The 18,692-nt window shown below is 37.5% G+C and overlaps 4 protein-coding genes across 4 annotated transcripts; 1 reads left to right on the top strand and 3 right to left on the bottom strand.

The window, feature by feature from the left end:
* Window positions 1-227: 227 nt before the first annotated feature.
* Window positions 228-2,728, bottom strand: HT1 (Protein kinase superfamily protein). The gene is made up of 3 exons (XM_021967514.2): window positions 2,106-2,728; window positions 1,115-1,570; window positions 228-684 (listed from the first exon to the last, which is right to left on the bottom strand). Exons 1-3 carry the CDS (start codon window positions 2,520-2,522, stop codon window positions 433-435), a joined length of 1,125 nt encoding a protein of 374 aa, XP_021823206.1. The 5' UTR covers window positions 2,523-2,728; the 3' UTR covers window positions 228-432.
* A 5,653-nt stretch (window positions 2,729-8,381) lies between these two features.
* LOC110764519 (Ubiquitin-specific protease family C19-related protein) lies at window positions 8,382-11,631 on the top strand. Its single transcript, XM_021967512.2, has 4 exons — window positions 8,382-9,391; window positions 9,979-10,113; window positions 10,558-10,769; window positions 10,922-11,631. The coding sequence occupies exons 1-4, from the start codon at window positions 8,648-8,650 to the stop codon at window positions 11,112-11,114; spliced, it is 1,284 nt and encodes a 427-aa protein (XP_021823204.1). The 5' UTR covers window positions 8,382-8,647; the 3' UTR covers window positions 11,115-11,631.
* A 282-nt stretch (window positions 11,632-11,913) lies between these two features.
* On the bottom strand, window positions 11,914-14,039 carry IBR1 (indole-3-butyric acid response 1). Its single transcript, XM_021967513.2, has 6 exons — window positions 13,818-14,039; window positions 13,206-13,322; window positions 12,790-12,924; window positions 12,488-12,613; window positions 12,292-12,393; window positions 11,914-12,178 (listed from the first exon to the last, which is right to left on the bottom strand). The coding sequence occupies exons 1-6, from the start codon at window positions 13,953-13,955 to the stop codon at window positions 12,029-12,031; spliced, it is 768 nt and encodes a 255-aa protein (XP_021823205.1). The 5' UTR covers window positions 13,956-14,039; the 3' UTR covers window positions 11,914-12,028.
* A 395-nt stretch (window positions 14,040-14,434) lies between these two features.
* On the bottom strand, window positions 14,435-18,656 carry LOC110764517 (EH domain-containing protein 1). Its single transcript, XM_021967509.2, has 16 exons — window positions 18,448-18,656; window positions 18,287-18,366; window positions 17,961-18,029; window positions 17,810-17,864; window positions 17,555-17,610; window positions 17,430-17,469; window positions 17,296-17,351; window positions 16,708-16,821; window positions 16,435-16,537; window positions 16,298-16,347; window positions 16,038-16,166; window positions 15,706-15,957; window positions 15,525-15,604; window positions 15,302-15,428; window positions 14,947-15,090; window positions 14,435-14,869 (listed from the first exon to the last, which is right to left on the bottom strand). Exons 1-16 carry the CDS (start codon window positions 18,518-18,520, stop codon window positions 14,684-14,686), a joined length of 1,614 nt encoding a protein of 537 aa, XP_021823201.1. The 5' UTR covers window positions 18,521-18,656; the 3' UTR covers window positions 14,435-14,683.
* Window positions 18,657-18,692: the final 36 nt, after the last annotated feature.

Genomic DNA, 18,692 nt, shown 5'->3' with positions numbered 1-18,692 from the left:
TTTCATTCATGGTTTTGTCAAATGAACTTCGAATTCACGATCAAATAATTGAAGTTGGCCAATGACAAGTTCACAACCAACCAGTGAAGAAGATTCCTCTTATTATTTTTACACCTGGAGTGATTTCTATTTCACTTTTGTGATTGGAATTTAATTAAACTCTTGGGGTTTGGGGTTTGGGGTTTGTGATTGGAATTTAATTAAAATCTTGGAGTGATTTCTATTAAAATCTTCTTCTTCTTTTTTTCCTTTTTCTTTAATACTCATAATTCTATATCTGAACATTCACATCAAAGTTTTTACATTCCTCACATACAGTTACATTAGATGATTGAAAAAACATCGTGTACAAATTATAATGGACTCATTCATTGACTCATTTGACAGCCTTTTATGATGGAAATAACAACAGCAATACCTTGTAATGTGGAGTCAGGCATGTACAGGTACAGAAGAGGAGCTCATGGATACACAGCCTTTCAAGCGTTCAATAATGACATTTCGGCTTACCAGCCCAGAGTGGTGCGTGAGAGGAAGACCCTCCTTCGCACACTCATCATACTTCTCTAAAGCAGACACAATGTCGCTAAAATCCGGCCGCTTCGAAGGGTTTGCTGCCCAGCAGCGCTTGATCAGGTGCGCAAGAGCCGGTTGACAACTAGCCGGCATCGGAGGGCGTTCATTCTGCCGCATCAAAATAAAATGATGCTTATTTCCTCCAATTTCAGCATTTTTTTTTTCATATGTAGCATCGAACAAAAGATTGATTACGCACTTGTAACAACTTTAAATAGGAATCTTATTCTATAAGAGCTTTGGAAGCCCCTACATAGATGTGGACTGATGTAGCAGCTAGCATTGCAGCATATATATAACCAAAACCACATCTTAATTAATGACCAATTCCTGTTCATTCAAAGCAAATACATGTTTCACTAGAATGTTCCTAGTCCATTTAGGATCCAAATTATGAGAAATCCAGAATTGAAAAATAGTATATATCAAGTTAGACAGAGAAAAAAAGCGTAAGACCTAAGCATATTTCAAGAAAGATGGTATGGAATATCTTTTGACTGTAATGAAAGGATGTGCAATTTGAGAATAACCATCTCACCTTTTCAGCCACAGCAAATGCAGCCTGCACAGGGGTCATTCCTTGAAAGGGAAGCAAAGCTGTTGTCAGCTCCCATAACACAATCCCGAAACTATAAACATCAACCTTCCGAGTACAAGGTTTCTCCTTGATCATCTCCGGCGCCATCCAACGGTAAGTTCCCTTGTTTCCCTTGGTTTCCTGGCACTGTGTTTCAAGACACGATGTACCAAAATCTGCCACCTTAACCCTCATATCATCATTAAGAAGCAAGTTATTGGATTTGAGGTCCCTGTGGATCACCCCTTGAGAATGAAGATACTCCATTCCTCGGGATATGTCAAGAGCTAACCTCAGTATTGTTTCTGTTGAAAGAGAGTATGGCTCTTTCTTGTTGAGATACATCCTCAGCGTTCCTTGTGACATATATTCCGTGATGATACAGTACACAGGGGGCTTTTTACAAGCTGCAATAAACTGTGAATAAAAAGAGTTTACCAATTTAGCAACAAGATATTCAATAATCACATGAGCAAGTGTTGATGCAGAGTATTATTGGATTACACCTAGTCACCACCGGTTAAAATGCTAACCTATATTATATGCTAACATGATAAAACCAACATATAATATCGGAGATTAAAGGGAAGGCCAATGAAAGATGTGGGATTTACATATTAAGAGCCTAACTTATATTTGATTATCTAGACAACCAAACCAAACCGAGTTCGACAGAGGAGGATCAATGCCGATTTCCACTAAACTGAAGTGAAAAAACAGATAGAGCTATACTTTTACTAACATGTTCTGATTTACAATAGTAATCTATAGATAATACTAATAGACAGAGCAGAGCCAAGGGAGCCAAGGGACTTTGTTAACTAACTAGCATCCTCCAATACACTATTTTCCATTAACTTTTTTAAACATTTGAAAGCAAGAAAACCTTTAATTAATGTTACCAATAATAGTAGATGAATTTTTGTTTTGGGAGTTGGAACATAAACCTTACCTGCACTATGTTGGGATGAAAGAGACGTGAAAGCAGGGCAACTTCAGACTTAAATTGCTGCTCAAGTAAGGTTCTGGTCTCCTCCCTCTGGTTTGGAATTCTCACCATTTTCACAGCAACAGCTCTCTGCTTGTAGATTCCACGATAAATCCGACTGTGTGCTCCAGACGCGAACTTGTTACCAATAAACAGCTGGGAAAGATCAGCAGTCCACTCCTCCTGGTCCTCCTTTGACACCTCCCAAGTTTCCACATTTTCTGACTCCAATATCATAGACCATGAGTCCAAGCTATCAAATCTCTTCCTCTCCATGCTGTCCATGTCAGAATTGAACTGGGGTCTCGACGAGGAAGGGTTTGGTAAAGACTTGCTCTTCGACTTTCGAAGACCAAGTGCATGGAAACATGAGGCCGCCATTGGGGTTCTGACTGAGGTGGTTCAATAAGCCCTTTAAGGAAAATTGGTATTATTACATGAAATATGGCAAGTCTTCTGTCAAAACAAACAATCAAAAGGTATTTTCCTTCTGAATGTGTGAATTGATTTCAGGAAGTGCATGAACAGATTCCAAAACATGGATCACGAAGAAGAGTGGATTACATATGTGGGTTTTCATCAAGTAGCGGAACAGGGATGTTATCAAGGAATAAGCTTCAAAATTCTCAGAGAAAAAACACAAACATAGAAGAACCAAGAGACTATTTTCCATGAAAAAGATAGGCCAATTGTTGTGTATCAAAGGAAAAATGAATGAGTCGAAACCTTGTGATTGTGATGAAAGTGAAACACATGGAAAGGGAGATAACTTGGTTTCATGGTTTCAGGGATTAGAAGCAAAAGAAGAGAGAATGCATGAAAATGAAGATTTTGCAGATGAAGAGAGAAAGGGGTACGCAGATTTTCACGGTTGTTTTGTTTGTGATAGGATAAGGAGGATTAGGTCGTTCAGTTGTAGAAAGATGAATTCAAAGGCAGAGATTTCAGGGGTGGCTCGTGATTGCTCGGTTCAAAAGTATACTTTTTTTTTATTGGTTTGAGAGAGAGAGAGAGAGAGAGAGAGAGAGTCAGCTACTCTGTTATGTTCTGTTTCTGTAGCAGGTTCTTTTTAGCATCATGAATGCTAAGTGGCCACAGTGGCAAAGGTTTTTTTAGAGTTGCTGTTCCTGGAAACTTGGGATATATCCCAATTCTTTAACTGTAATTAACAGTAATGCCACTTCTGCTTTGCACAAATGCCATACTTGGGTCAATAAAAAGAAGAAAAAAAAAATGGTCTTATACAATGGGGGCCGTCAAACCCAAAATAAAAAGGCAAAAACAATTTCTTTTAGTGGTTGTCTGAATTTGAATTTAACCATTGTCAAAATTAAACAATTGCATCAACAACTCATTGTTCTTCTTACTGAGCGATTTGGGATTTAAATTTGCCCAAATGAAATGATCTATTACTCTCACCATCATAGTATATGATTGACAATGCCTAATCTTGTTTATGTCCTTATTAATTTATTTGTTAATGAAAATTTGATGAATATGTGAATATTTTTGCCTCTTCTTCTTTATCTCCTCTGCTTCTTGAAGAAACTTAGTGATGGTTCTGATAGTCTGATTTATGTCAATACCGTACCAGGCATAATACTTGGGCAGCTGCCAAAGCTTAATTCATCCAGAGCCAGACTAGTCTCACAAGGACAAGGAGAAAAGAGAACGAATCAATCAAACGCGGACTAAATGGGCTTTCAAATACATGTAACGTGACAAGTGCAATGCTTGATTTCATATGTTTTTGATGATTTATGTGTTAATTAGAACAAATCTTTTACATAAGCCGTGCTATCTGCTCCAACCAAAAACCCAAAAAAATTATATTGAATATTTAAATAGTTTAGCCGCGCGGCATACGTTCTAAATGTATTCGAATATTTAAAGGGTATAGCCGTGCGGCTATACTATTCAAAATTCAAAAGTGTAAAGAAGAAGAACTTACAGCAGCCAGTTCACTATCAGTGTCACATTCTGTTCCTCGTCTTTGTCGCTTTTCCTCTTTGCGCCCAAGTTTATCAATTTGCCGTTCAGTTTCTTTTTTAACGGTAACCCGAAAACACAAAGTGCAATGCTTCATTCCATATGTTTTTGATGATTAATGTGTTAATGAGAACAAATCCTCCAAAGAAGTTGTGCCATCTGCTCCAACAAAAATTCATGGGTAGAAGGGAGCTGTTCGAGAATACACAAGGAAATCGAATGCGCGGTTACTGTTGGAGGAAATGGGCTTAGCCCGATTTAAGCCGACAAGTACATAACATAAGAGCAAGTTGGGCTGCGGGATAAGCCCTGTTTGGAAGAATGCCCTCTGCAGATGAGGAATTGGACAAAAGTTGAATGCTAGTTCATAACTTTTGATAGAAGGTTTCCCGGTGGCATTGGTTAGTAGATCCCCACTAGTTGGAGGTGTTGATTTATCCTGCCTTTCTCCAGTTGCTGGCTAAACGTCTAGGGTGAGAAACATAATATATAAATAGTATAGCCGGGCGGCTATACTGTATAAATACATTCGAATATTTTAATAGTGTAGCCGATCGGCTATACGTTATTGACATATTAGAATATTTTAATAATATAGCCGTGCGGCTATATATTGGTAATATATTATAAAGGCTATATATTGTTAATATATTCTAAAATTTTAATAGTATAGCCGTGCGGCTATACATTGTTAAAATATTCGAATATTTTAATAGTATAGCCCAACGGCTATATTCAAAACATATAGCCTGGCGGCTATACTCGTTTAATATATTCGAGTACAGCCGGGCGGCTATACGCTTTTAATATATTCGAATATTTAAATAGTATGGCCGACAGGCTATACTGAATATTTTACAGTATAGCCGCACGGCTATACTGTTAAATATATTCCAATGCTATAGTGTTTAAATATATTTATTTTTGTTGATGGTGGATGCTCTCTCTCTCGCTCTAGGTTTTGAGAGCTTTGGTGTTTTCTAATTCTTCAGGTTTAAATATCATGCGATACACACAACTAATTGTTGCATCATTATTTACAGGAGTTTTGGGAGGTTTGGAAGGATCACACATTCAGATTTTGCTTCGATTGTACCTAGTGCTCGGCTGAGATAGTCATAAGGACAGACCCACAATATTCACACCTCGCTGTTGAGTCCGGTGCTTCGAAATTTTATAGTCATTTTATCCCTTGGCTTCCCCCTAGGGTTGAGGAGGTAAAAGAAAGGAACTAAAGATTCTGCCTACATACATACAGCTATATATATATATATATATATGCATGCATGCTTCATGTCTTTCTGCTTTTATGTTGCCTTTTACTGTTATCAGAATTACTCAATCCAAACTTCCTTTGCAGAAAGAGAAGTTGGTTCCTTACACGGACCCAAACTGGCAAGAGAAAAGAGAGGAGGTCTTAGTTAACAGGGTATATGCCTTTGTACTTGTTATCAGGTTTTCAGATTCCCTAATCACATTGCTGCTGCTGCTTCTTAAATAATGACTCAAATCATATATTGCTTATTTCCATTTCAGATACAACAAATTATAGATAAGCATATTCAGAAAAGGAAGATTGAAGAAGTGGGAGATGCCATGAAATCTTTGGATTTCAAAAGAGAGATTTAGCACTTTTCCGTCAAGGTAGATTCCTTATTATTTGTAATCAGATTCATAGCCGATCGATGTGATAATATGCATGTAGTTTGCTAAGCTTGGGCATGTGACTGATCATTTAGGGCGGAATGAAGTGTGGACTTTCCTAAACAAAAATATATACACGAAATATTTTGACTTTTGTGTTGATAGAACGGAGAGCGTTGCTAAGACATATGTGTATTTATTTAGATGTGTGGTTTAGTAATGCAATATCTCATACTCCTACATTCCTTTTGTTTAGGTATTCCGATTCAAACACCTTACAATTGACTAAAAAGTAATGTATAATAATTAAAGATTTACTTACCATTGATCACTTCCCCGTCCTCCATCAATGCTACAATTTGGATATCTCATTGGTTTATTCATATCTTATAGTTGGTTACTTTGGTTTTCAATACATGATGATCTAATCTTTTATACCCCTTGGAGCTTTATGGCTCTCTCGAATCTTGTTTTCAATACATGGGATGATGGAATGGAATGGAAATGTATGTCCTTAACATTGGGTTCATTCACATTCCAAGAATGATTGATTGATTCAATTTCAACTATTACTTGTAGCATATTTAATGCCCATCATGGTCATCACCCAACACTCATTTCAAACATGAGGCGGATTTTCAATGACTTAGTTTCACTCTATTACAGCTCACCTAACCTTCCTTCTCTCTCTCTCTCTCTCTCTCTCTCTCTCTCACGTACACACACACGCACACTATTTAATTATTTTTATTTGATTTATTTTCATTTGTTTACATTCCCCAATCCTTGTCCTGCTGCACCGACAACTTTTCTAATAACGATGATAAATTCTTCTGAAATCTCAACCCAATAACTTTGCAAATGATTATAACCATATATGAGCTTTCTACTACTAAAGGTTTCATGAGGAGTGAATTTGAAAATAAATTGGGTCAATCCCCGGTTCGGCCTATTGGGTCAATCCCCGGTTCCTCCAGTATGCAGCTGCTGACCAATAGGCCCACAGTCCAAATACAACTAGAAAGTTTGAATTCAATCTTTAAGAAGAATCAAGATAACGTCATTTCAAAAAATAAATATTAAAAAAAAAACAGGAAAAACGTAATTTCCTGAATAAGGATGCAAAGAGAGAATCCCTTGTAAAAGAAAAAGCGGAAAAACCTTTACCGGCATCACAAACCTTCTTCAAGTATCAAATAAATATTAAATTGCTGCACAAGTCAGAGCCCACCACAACATCTTGACCAAATTACCCTTGCAAAGGTGTTAATACTTTTCAAATTTACCTTACCCCTTTCACAAGTTCACAACGAACCAAATCTATTTCCATTCAGTCATATATGTGATTAGGTTAGGTCTGTTTTACCGTTTACTACTTTGGAGGAGCGCATATGTTTCGCTACCGACTAATTGAAAAATCAAATTCCAATGTTGCCCTTTTGGGTTTTTAAAATTCCACTATGTCTTGAATTCATAAACCACATTGTTGTGTGCACTCCATGATTGTGAGTGTGACAGAGAGACCCATTCTGCCAAAATCTTTGTATTAAAAGCAACAAAAAAATAAAAATAAAAATCAATGTCTTGAATGATCTGTTTTTTGTATTGAAAGTTGGCATCAACCCTAGCACCAGCACACATATATGATTTACAACTAATTCGTGTATTTTTATCTACCGACTATAGTTCCTGTAAATCTAATCTTCATTGCATTGAATTGGATTTAATGAGATTATATTCGTCCTTAGCTTATAAATCCCCAACCATCACAATTTAATAATCATTTTATTGTGCATAAGCAGAATCTAAGAAGATTCTAATATTTGAAGATTTTATGACAACCATATCTATGCTATAGGACCCCATTTCATTAACCACAACAAACCCAACTTCTTGGTGGGATCTGGACCTATAAGATTGACAGTGAGATATCACGAGTCATTCTATAGTGAGGGCCTTATATATGACCCTTAGGTGAGATCTTATTTTTTTAATCGTTGGATCAAATTGGTTAGTCATTGAATCAAATTGATTAGCTTTATTTAACAATTAAGAGATAAGACCTCACCTAGGGACAATCACTATAGAATTATTGGAAATATCATATCATATGGGCTATATGGAGGGAGGGTAATTTGCCTAATTGTGTTTTAACATCATATTTCATAAAGGAGAAGCAAATGTGAGTTAGGTCAATTGGCCAATATAGTATACATGTCTCATTTTAACTTTTCTCGTATATTAGAATAGTTTAGAATATTGTCATAACAAAAAATAAGAAAATTCCACGACATTTTTAATGTCATTTATTAAACATACTCTTACTATTATTTGATGAAAAACGAAAGAATGGAGTGATGGATGTTGTTTATTAACTGCAATGGGTGTGCTGGAGATGATTGATTCATCTCTAAAGTGAACAGCTCAACTACAAAAAGGAGCTCGAGGGTAAAAGGGTAAAATCAAAGACAGACTACTTAGTGAATACGTATGTGGGGTGGGTACATTATACATACATCTACCCATACATCACATGAAGGCTTTGATTGAAGGCTTGAAGAAGGCACGAGGAGAGAAGAGGAGGGGAGCAACCAGCCATCATTGTCATCTAAATGGGAAAAACCCAATCAAGTAAACTCGCTGTACCGTCATTTGAAGACAGGGTACACACACGTCATTATCACAAAGCCACAGACCCATTTCCGTCATTTGACTAACCTCCTCCCTCAAACACCACCATCTCCATTCACACACACGCACACACACTGACACTCTCCTCCTCAGTCCCCTCCTTCACTCGCTTTCTCTCTACTTCTGCAGCTGCTGCTGCTGCTATTCTTCTCTCTCTCTCTCTGAAAAACCCAAAAAGCCCAATGGGGAGCCGAATCCCATCGCACCAGCTCAGTAACGGGCTGGTGGTGTCGGGTCGACCCGAGCAGCAGCTCAAGGAGCGCCAGCCCACAATGGCGTCACGCGCCGTCCCCTACACCGGCGGTGACGTTAAAAAGTCTGGGGAGCTCGGCAAAATGTTCGATATCCCAATCGCCGATCATCCTCCTCATCTCCCATCCAACGGTCCTCCTCCTTCCAAGCTCTCCGGCTCACGCCCTTCCTCCTCTTCCCAACACAACAGCGGATCCGTTCGATCGGGACCCAACTCCGGCCAGATTTCCAAGAAATCCTCCGGGCCCTTGACGCCTCAGCTCCAGCCCACGGGTCTGATTACGTCCGGGCCATTGGGCTCGGGCCCACTGGGTTCCGGACCGAGGAGGTCCTCGGGCCAGCTAGAGCACACCGGGTCGATGAGCAAGGTGGTGTACGGGTCGGCCGTGACGACCTTGAGCGAGGAGGTGAAGGTGGAGTTTCGAGTATCCAAGGCGGCAGTGTGGGTGTTCATGGTGGTGGTGGTGATGGGGTTGCTGGTGGGTGGGTTTCTGATGGTGGCCGTCAAGAAGTGGGTGATTTTGGTGGCGGTTGCGCTCGTTTTGGTGCCCGTGGTGGTGGTGATTGTGTGGAATTACGCCTGGGGGAGAAGAGGGTTGCTAGGGTTTGTGAGGAGGTACCCTGATGCTGAGCTTAGAGGTGCCATTGACGGACAGTACGTCAAGGTCACCGGGGTAATTTCACTCCCCCCCTCTCTTTCTGATGCTCGTTCTTAAAATAATTCAGCTTATCTTTGTTATCTAAATTAGATACACTTTACACTTTCCCAATTTGTTATTTTTGAAGATTTTGATTTTGGGATACTTGGTGATGCTACTATATGTAGTTTTTTTGTTTTGATTTATTTTGTGCAACGTTTATTTATAATTTAGTCTTGAGACAGAACAAGTCAATTGTTTGATTTTGACAAATACTAAGCTAAATTATTATAAAGAGTTTGGGTTATCATCACTGTCAGTGTCAATTGGGGAAGGGAATCTGGGTACGAGTCCGCTTTGACCCAGGAGGCATAGATTGCCATTTTTCATGAATAATTGTGGTTACCGCGACCATTTGCATTGGATGCTGTAACAATATGGTCTGCAAAATGTTTTCAATTTCTTCTGCTTATTCCTTGTTGTAGATATTAGGGCGTTCAGAACCACCTAGGAATGAGATTCATCACAAGTGCTCTTTTCTTTTACTATGATGGGGTTTGGTTTTTACTTTTTATGTTTGTTTTAATCCGTAGTAAATATATGATGGAGATCTCTTTATGTAGGTTGTTACCTGTGGCAGTATTCCTTTGGAATCGTCCTACCAAAGGGTACCTAGGTGTGTATATGTTTCTACGGAGTTATGCAAATCTAAAGGATGCAGCGGCAAGTCGGAAAATAAAAAATCTAGACATTCAGAGGTTAGTTGTCAGATTATGCTCTGAATTATGTTGAGGTTCAAAGTTTGGCCAATGGTGATTTTTAATACAAATTTATAAATACTGCACTATCAATCAGACATGTATATGTTATGGAAAACCGAAAGAATGTTTACATATGAGGAGGGCCTTGAAAATGTACATACACTAGGTAGAGTCGAGCTTTTTAGGCATGCAGTAGTTTCAATTCAACCATCTTTGGCTCTCTTATGTGCATGTTTCTGGGGGGTGTGAAGCAATAATATAGTCTAATTGACCTGAATTCCCTGAAGAAGTAAATGATTGCCATCTTTGCGATTATTTTACCCCACCAAAAGACTGCATATGTGTTTTTCCTGTTTACCTTCAATCAGGTTCGTTGGTACAGAAAAAAGTACCTTCTATTGTCTGTAATATCAAAAGCTAATTTTATGATTATTTGAACAGAAATATGTTGCTGATTTTTACATATCAGACTTCCAATCTGGGTTAAGAGCATTAGTGAAAGCTGGCTATGGGGCCAAGGTTGCCCCATTCGTAAAACCAGCCACTGTAGTGGATGTCACAAAGGAAAACAAAGAGTTATCTCCAAGTTTTTTGCGGTGGCTTGCTGAGCGCAACCTCTCTACCGATGACCGCATAATGCGCCTCAAAGAAGGGTATGCCATTTCTCTGTTTCTAGCCCCCTAATAACTTGTGGATGGTTGGAAATTTTTACTTTGAACTTGTAACTAGAAACTTATATAGGATTATGCAATTTACAAGATCGTTTACAATTTATAGGCTTTTAAGAGTGTTTTTTCTTCGTCAGGTATATTAAAGAGGGGAGCACCGTAAGTGTGATGGGGGTTGTCAGGCGCCACGATAATGTGGTCATGATTGTGCCTCCAACAGAGCCTGTTTCAACAGGCTTTCAATGGTTACGCTGCCTTCTCCCAACCTATGTTGAAGGCCTCATTCTGACATGCGATGATAATCAGAATGCTGATGTGGTTCCTGTGTAGATATATTTAGTTTCATGATAGTTTTGTTTATAAGTGGATTTTGCATGTAAAAAGTTGAAGGGTGAAACTGAAGGAGAAAGCGGATACCACCACCAGCTCTGTTCTTTCCTTTCCTGGTTAAGTGTATGTAATTTCGCCTAAAGACACAGTTCAGAGAGATAGACCGAAGATCACCTAATAATCAAGGTTAAGCCTTCTGTGAAGGTGGTAATGCAATAGGGAAAAAAGGATCTACTACTACCCTTTGAAGAAGTTCCTAGATGATGTAACGTCAGAAATCAGGATGCTCTGGTTTCATGTACATAAGTCAATAGCTTCATAGAGTGCCCAAAGGGGTTCGGCTGCCTTCCGTCTGAAGCTCAATTTTAGTACAAAAAGTAGTTACTAGGGTTTCTGTGGTTTTCTTTTCCATTATAATCATCTGCCCTCACGTGTATTTTTATCTTATTATCTCGTGTATTGTTTGTGACAAGCTGAGTAATGTTAAAATTCTTCTAAGCATGGTTTGTAGTGTTAATGCTTCCTGCCCTCTCAAAAAATGTATGTTGCAAAAGTTATTGTCCTTGTGAGATTAATATTATTATTATTAATTAGCACTTTATTCTATGCGTCTGTATCAGATGGGAAAGAATAACTACATTCTCAGATGCGAAAATTTGACCATGAATGAATAGCATTATGGGTTAATTCTATTGAAAAGCCAAAGAGTACCGGCTCAGAAACACCAGTAACATGACATTTTTTGTGCGCACTTCGTCCCCTCCCAAATCCTTTTTGTCATGCAAAATTGGAAAATTGGTTGCAGTGGAAGCTTATTGATATTTGCATCAATGTCTAACAGTAAATACCAAATTCACGTGTTCTTGTAACTAGTAAGCATTTGAGAAGCCAAAACACATAGATAAAGAAAGGAACTAGAGTCTAGAGGGCATCCCTCCGGCCACCACCACAGTTTCTCCCGTTATGTAAGAAGCATCATCAGATGCCAAAAAGGCAGCGGCAGCAGCCATGTCTCCAGTGGTACCAAGCCTGTTAAGTAACGTCTTCTCCTCGAGGGACTTCCTCTGCAATAAATTACCATTCAAATTCAGTCAACGGCAAAGGTCAATGCCCATTGCCCAAGATCCCTAGGAACTATATACTATATATGCAAAGAAATATGTCGATATATACATACCACAGCATCAGTTTCTGTAATGTATGAAGCAAAGTTTGTAGGTACAAAACCAGGAGCAACACAATTTACACGAGTATTTGGGGCCATATCAGCAGCCAGAGCCTAAAGTAAGACCAGCAAAGAATAATCAGAAGAGATGCCTCGCTTGTGAGTTGATGAAGAAATAAATGAGGTGAAACATGAATCATGTACATACCTTGGTTAGCCCAAGAAGGGCTGTTTTAGTGACCCCATACATTGCCATGGAAGCTGGTGGGTGGTAGCCAGCAATTGAGGAAATGATAACAACTGAAGAACCCTTCTTCAAGTGAGGATCTGCGTCCTGTTAAATAATTAAGTTGTGTTATAACCTTGAATATATTACACCAGAAGTATTATGCACATGGAAAATGCAAAGAGAGGATCAAAATAGCGCATTCCAAAGCTCAAGCAGAAAATTTCCATGGGAGCTCACGATGAGTCATGGCTCCTCAAGCATGTCTACCTATGGCATTTTACCTTCAGAAGAAGTATAGAAGCTTTGACATTTATTTCCCATAGCTTGTCAAGCACTGATTCTTTGGTTTGCAATATGGTATCAATTGATGGATTGGCAGCAGCATTTGATACAACCACATCTATTTTTCCATATTTCTGCAAACAAACAAGTAAATTTCAACCATTTAACAAAATGGCATTGAAGAACCATTTGAAATAGAAACAGTAACTGTTTTCAAGAAAAAGAGAAATCTGTAGCCATCACAAAGATAACAGCTTTTTAACTCATCTGTCATTGAATTTGAGACCTCCGCAAGTTGATTTTTAAACCTAAATAAAACTCATACACCCCACATTTTTCTCATAACTTTCTGTTTATATTTCCCATCTTGCTTGGAAAATAAGTGGCAAATCAAGGATTCAACAAATGTTCGTACCTGCACAGTCTTGCTTATCAGGTTCTTCCTCTGTTCTTCATTTGACACGTGACAAACGACTCCAAACGCTTCAATTCCTCCAGCTTTAAGTTTTTGAACTGCTTCATCAACGTTTTTCTGGAAAGATTTGATTAGGCATGAAACAACTCAACACAACTATTCAAAAACAACACAAAACTCAATATCACTTGGCTGGTTGTGGAAGATAGCAAAAGAACCAAAAGTACACATTCAAACATGCACCATTTTAGCTCGATTGAACCTGAAATGTATGTGTAATCCATAAAACTATTGCAATTTTAAGTTCATGATACGTAAGATTTCACTAATTTTTCCTCTCTCCCTTTCTCTCTGGAATTAATTTAAGAGAGGGGGAAGAAATCCAATTTGATGGAACAAATTGGTCCAATCATCGTCTGAGCTTTACAATTGTGAAAAACTAAATATACATTACAAACTGAACATTTGATATCATTTTCAGCAACCGCATATAACGAAATTCAGCGTTTCATCTTTCGATCCCGGTTTCCACAGAAACCAAAAAGAAATCATACCTGAACGGTAATCAGGATGAATTTCATGAAAAACAAAAGGACAAAGATTCAAAATTACCTGCTTGCGAGAGGAGATAACAACAGAGGCTCCTTCCAAACCGAGGCGCTCGGCGATGGCGAAGCCGATGCCCTGAGTGGAAGCCGTCACAATCGCTACTTTGCCTTCGAATCTCCTCCCAATCTTCGATTTCTCCATTTTCTTGGGTTTCTCCGTAACCAAGTTGTCTTTTTTAGCTAAGCAGCGAGCGGAGACTAGTTTTGTTTTGTTTTTTTTTAACTGAAAATTATTGCCTCCTGACCCCAAGGGGAAAACCGTTAAGAGTTTAAGAATTTTTACATAGTAATTATTTAATGTTAAAAATGGTGTGATCCCTCATTCTTTGGTTAATTATTAGTAATTAGAGATAAAAATAGTGTCATTATACTGAAGCTCAATTGATTTATTATTGATTGGGAAGAGAAAATGGTAACAACTAACAACAGAACTAGTATATTGTGCTTCGTTCGTCAAGGCAGGGGTCCGCACGTTAACAGATCCACAAATAGATGACCTTGATCTATCAGGCTATTGATATTTGTTTTATGTCCCAATGAGATAGATATTAGAAAACTGATTCAGATTCAGAGGGTAAGAAAAGCCATTTCAAATTCAGTATTGAAACAATAAGCAAAAGAGAAAAGAAATGGAACATCAATTTAAGCAAGACCATCCCACATACAGCTTAAGAAAAGCCATAGCTTTCAGTATGAAAGCCCAAATACCCAAATCATGTTCACATCTTACATGCCCATGGATGATGATGCATTCCAACTTCTGGGAATGCAACTCTCAAAAGGTATTCAACCAACAATAAAATGGATGGATGATCAAATATAAAACAATATAGTCTGATATGCCATGCCATATATCTAGAAACCAACATTTTAATCATAAGGATTTCTAAAATTCTTCAACAGTTCTGGGATTTCACGGCCAAGCATATCATCAACAGCTTGAATCATTTTCGGCTTCAATTTCTCAAATTTATCGATGTTGTAACCTTTCAAGACCTCTCTAAAGTGCTCCACATCTGGAAAGTCTCCTTCTGGTAAATGGAAGTCCTTCTGAACCTGTTTTTGGAAAGCTTAGTATGAGTAAGTATGCTTAGAATATATAGGGGTAAAACTAAATAGTGTTAAAAAAAGACCTTTGCAAATTCATCTTCAAGATTATCCATCAGTCGTTGTTGAGTCTTAACTTTGCCCATCATGGCAGGCATCTCCTTTTTCAGATGACTAATTATATAGGCATGAGTCGTAGCAGCTCTAGCACGTTTAACAAATTCATTGATCTACAATATACAACATTAAAATCAAATTTTATCAGTGCAAATTTAAGAACCTAATATAGAAATAAAAAGGGACACACTATATATCAATCAATATGCATCTACATCGGTACATGCCATAAACGTGAGGCAAAGAGGAAAAGTAACCAAGTATTCTTTGGTATATCAACCAAAATAGTAACAGAAAATATCAAAATAAAACATATAATCTTACCCGTCGATCACAAGCTTTCTTTGGTATATCAACCAAATCTGCCAGCAGATTATCTTGTTCTTTTTCGAAAAGTTCTTTACCCATAGGGCCAACAGATGATTCATTGACAGGTTTATCATTAAATGATCTGCAAAGCCAAGAAAAACAAAAACATGATTCACTTAAATCCACTACGCATAAAACCAGCTTAAATAATTAACAAATTCAAAACTAGAAAGCTTACCCAATATAAACACGCACAACTTCCGGAGTATTCAAAACTTTTCCAAGTGACCACATTAATGCCCCATAAACTCTCATCAACTACAATGTGTAATTGAAGAGTTAATAAGTTGAAAAGTTCTATCAAGAAAAAGTAAAATGCACAAAGCCAAAACAATATATAAACTAGAAGTGCATCTCACTTGTTGAGTATCAACTTGATCTGCTTTGTTTAGAACCACTCGAATCTTGTCATCATGACCACGTAGAGATGTAATTACACGTTTAAACTCATCGCTGATATCAAGCTTATGAGGGTCGAACAGAAGAAGAATAACATCACATTTAGCAGCAAACCACGATATAGCACCAGTGAAATCATAACTCCTTTGTGTTCGTTGCTTTTCTCCCGATAGAACTCCAGGAGTATCAACAAATGTAATTTCATCTAGCAACTGTAATCATAAAAAAGAAAGATCAACACACTGATGAAAATGTAATACAAATATATGGTTATCAAAAAATTTTAACTCACCGGATGTGGCATTTGAGAACACTCAAATTTTGACAGAAATGCACCTCCAAAAGTTGCTAACCCACTAAAAGGCATGTCTGCATGAACGGCTATTGTATTTCCGGGAATACTCCTCTCATCAGGTCCAGACTAAGTACAAAAACATGAGTATTGTTCAAAATTACCAAGAACATTTGACACACAATAAACCTCATACTACAAAGAAACAATGATAAACTTAATTAGTTTTAAAAAGGAATCATTGTTATTAAAAACTATACCATCACAGCAACAAATCTATCAGTTGTAGGTTCTGGACCAATATGAGCTCCTGTTTAAATAAGTAAATGTTAAGTCGTTAAATGGTTTGGTTGTCAATTAATCACTTCAAAATATAATGAAAGAAAACTTAACCAACCTGGATAGTTACATCCTAGCAAATGTTTGATAAATGTTGTTTTTCCAGTTGAATATTGTCCCAAAAGCATGACCATAGGCTTAGCATCAAAATCACTATTAGTCTGCAAAAAAAAAAATCAGCCATAAATTTAGCAAATGCTCTACTTAAACAAAACATTACGCTAAGAAGAGCAAACCATATTTCATTCCCCATCCTAATTTGAATGATAAAGAGGTGAACTAACAAAATCATATATATCCCACTAAATACATCAGAAGATATGAGACTCACCAATGATGGAGATACAAAGTCATTGAAGCGATAAGTAAGTTCCAATGGCTTTAGTTTTTCGTTGTACAATCTCTTCAAACCATCAGTTATAGATGTAACAGCAATAAGAGGTAGCTGAAGAAACGGATTTGAACAAGTCAGGCAATAAAGAAAGAGAAGGCATCCTTTTATAAATATGAAAAACAAGTTGATATGTAGATTACAAGAATCAAAATAATAAGAGACAAGAAAAAACACCTTTACCAAAGATTTGGGAGTAAAACAATGAATATTGGTTACCAAATTTCAGGGTTAGATGTCTACGAAAAATACAATGTCATATCCGTGAATTAGAACACAGGGAAACTAACTACTTTTAAGTGAATAAGCGAAGAAACTGGTTAGGGAGATAATTCAACTGAATAAAAAAATGTACAACGAGTATACAGTCCTAACTGTAATTCAACCATCAATAAGGACGATAGACTTGCATCACTATCTACATATGCTAATGACAAGATTTTGGAAAGACGACATGGCAACAGTTCTAAAGCAAATCATTCAAAATAAAAAATTATCTCCAGCGGAAGAAAGGACATCTGATCTTACCTTCTTCACTGATTTTGAACCAAACCACTGAGCTGGTGGTTGAGATTGAATGCTTCCTACATCATTACCAACAAACAAACTTAGTAAAAGATCGTAACACAATTTATTCAAAAAAGTTAGATGGATTTTCTAACCATTTACTTCAAGTCCATTCGTCGTTGAACTCTTGGTTTTCTGTTGATATAGAAACTAATAAGTGAAATTCATCTTCACAGTGTAGGCCACAAAGTCAAGATGTAGGGAAAAGGAAGATACTCACGGCTGACAGAGCATCTAAACCTTCCATAAGTGGAGGATTAATGTTTTCCCAGTCAACTGCAATTAAATAAGAATAATGTTTAGAGAGTTCTGAAAGCATAACATTCTTGTCAGCCTCAAGGAAAGGCTTTCAAATAATATAACTTGAGGAAAAAAATGAATGAGACCTAGTCAAATTGTATAAGTTGTATGGTTCTGAATTTATGCATGCAATGCAAAACAGCAAAGAAGTATTAAACAAATATCTTCCACTTGCCTTCAGTTTTGAGGATGTCTGGGGTTAGTTCATGTTCTTGCGCCAAGGAAATCAGCTATCCAATTCGAACACAGATGTGGGTAAGATTCTATTACAATAGCTAATATAACATATCCAAAATATTCTACACAAAAAAGAAATCATGTACAACCTGCATTGCAGTAATGAACTCTGTAAAACCTAAAAATCCCTGTCGCTTATTGTCAGCAATGGCCCAAACCTTCAATGACAAATGAGAAACAGAAGGTGAGTTTCAAACCCCAAACATCAGATTGTCACATAAAAAAGGCTAAGAGACCAAATACAAGATACAAGCAAATTAGCAGCCAAAAACTATTGATCTGAGGGTAAAACCACAAAATCTTACTTTCCAAGTTCAATAAACTAGTTTAGGCTATAAAACAAACAAAATCATAAGCTAAAAGCACTGAAACGGAAAATAGAAATCAGCCTGATATCACAGTGAAACTTAAAAACCTGCTTGAGTTCTTGTCGAGAAAGCTTAGACAGAGCGAAGAACTTAGTGGCTTCGTTACCGGTAATGCGACCATCTCCATCTGAAACAGAAAAACATAGCTAAGAATCAAAACCAATATTTGATTAAAGTTCAGTAAGAATCAGACGGAAACAAATTATACCTGAATCAACCAAGTTGAACCATTCCTGGTAAACCTTCTGGGACTCTTTCGGGCACAGACTGACGGGACCCATTTGAGAGCCGAAAGGAACTTAGAAATTTGAAAAACGAAATGAGATTATGAGAGAGGGCCAGAGCGGCTGTGTGGTTTTTATCTCTTTTTTCTCTTAACAGTTTTGGCGCTTGGGCGAAACGGTATTTTGCCAGTGAAAATATTAAAGCGGTTCGCATTTGAAATATAAGCGG

The sequence above is a fragment of the Prunus avium genome, chromosome 4 (assembly GCF_965620075.1).
Source record: "Prunus avium chromosome 4, drPruAviu1.hap1.1, whole genome shotgun sequence".
NCBI lineage: Eukaryota > Viridiplantae > Streptophyta > Magnoliopsida > Rosales > Rosaceae > Prunus > Prunus avium.
This window is presented reverse-complemented; position numbering and strand designations above follow the sequence as displayed.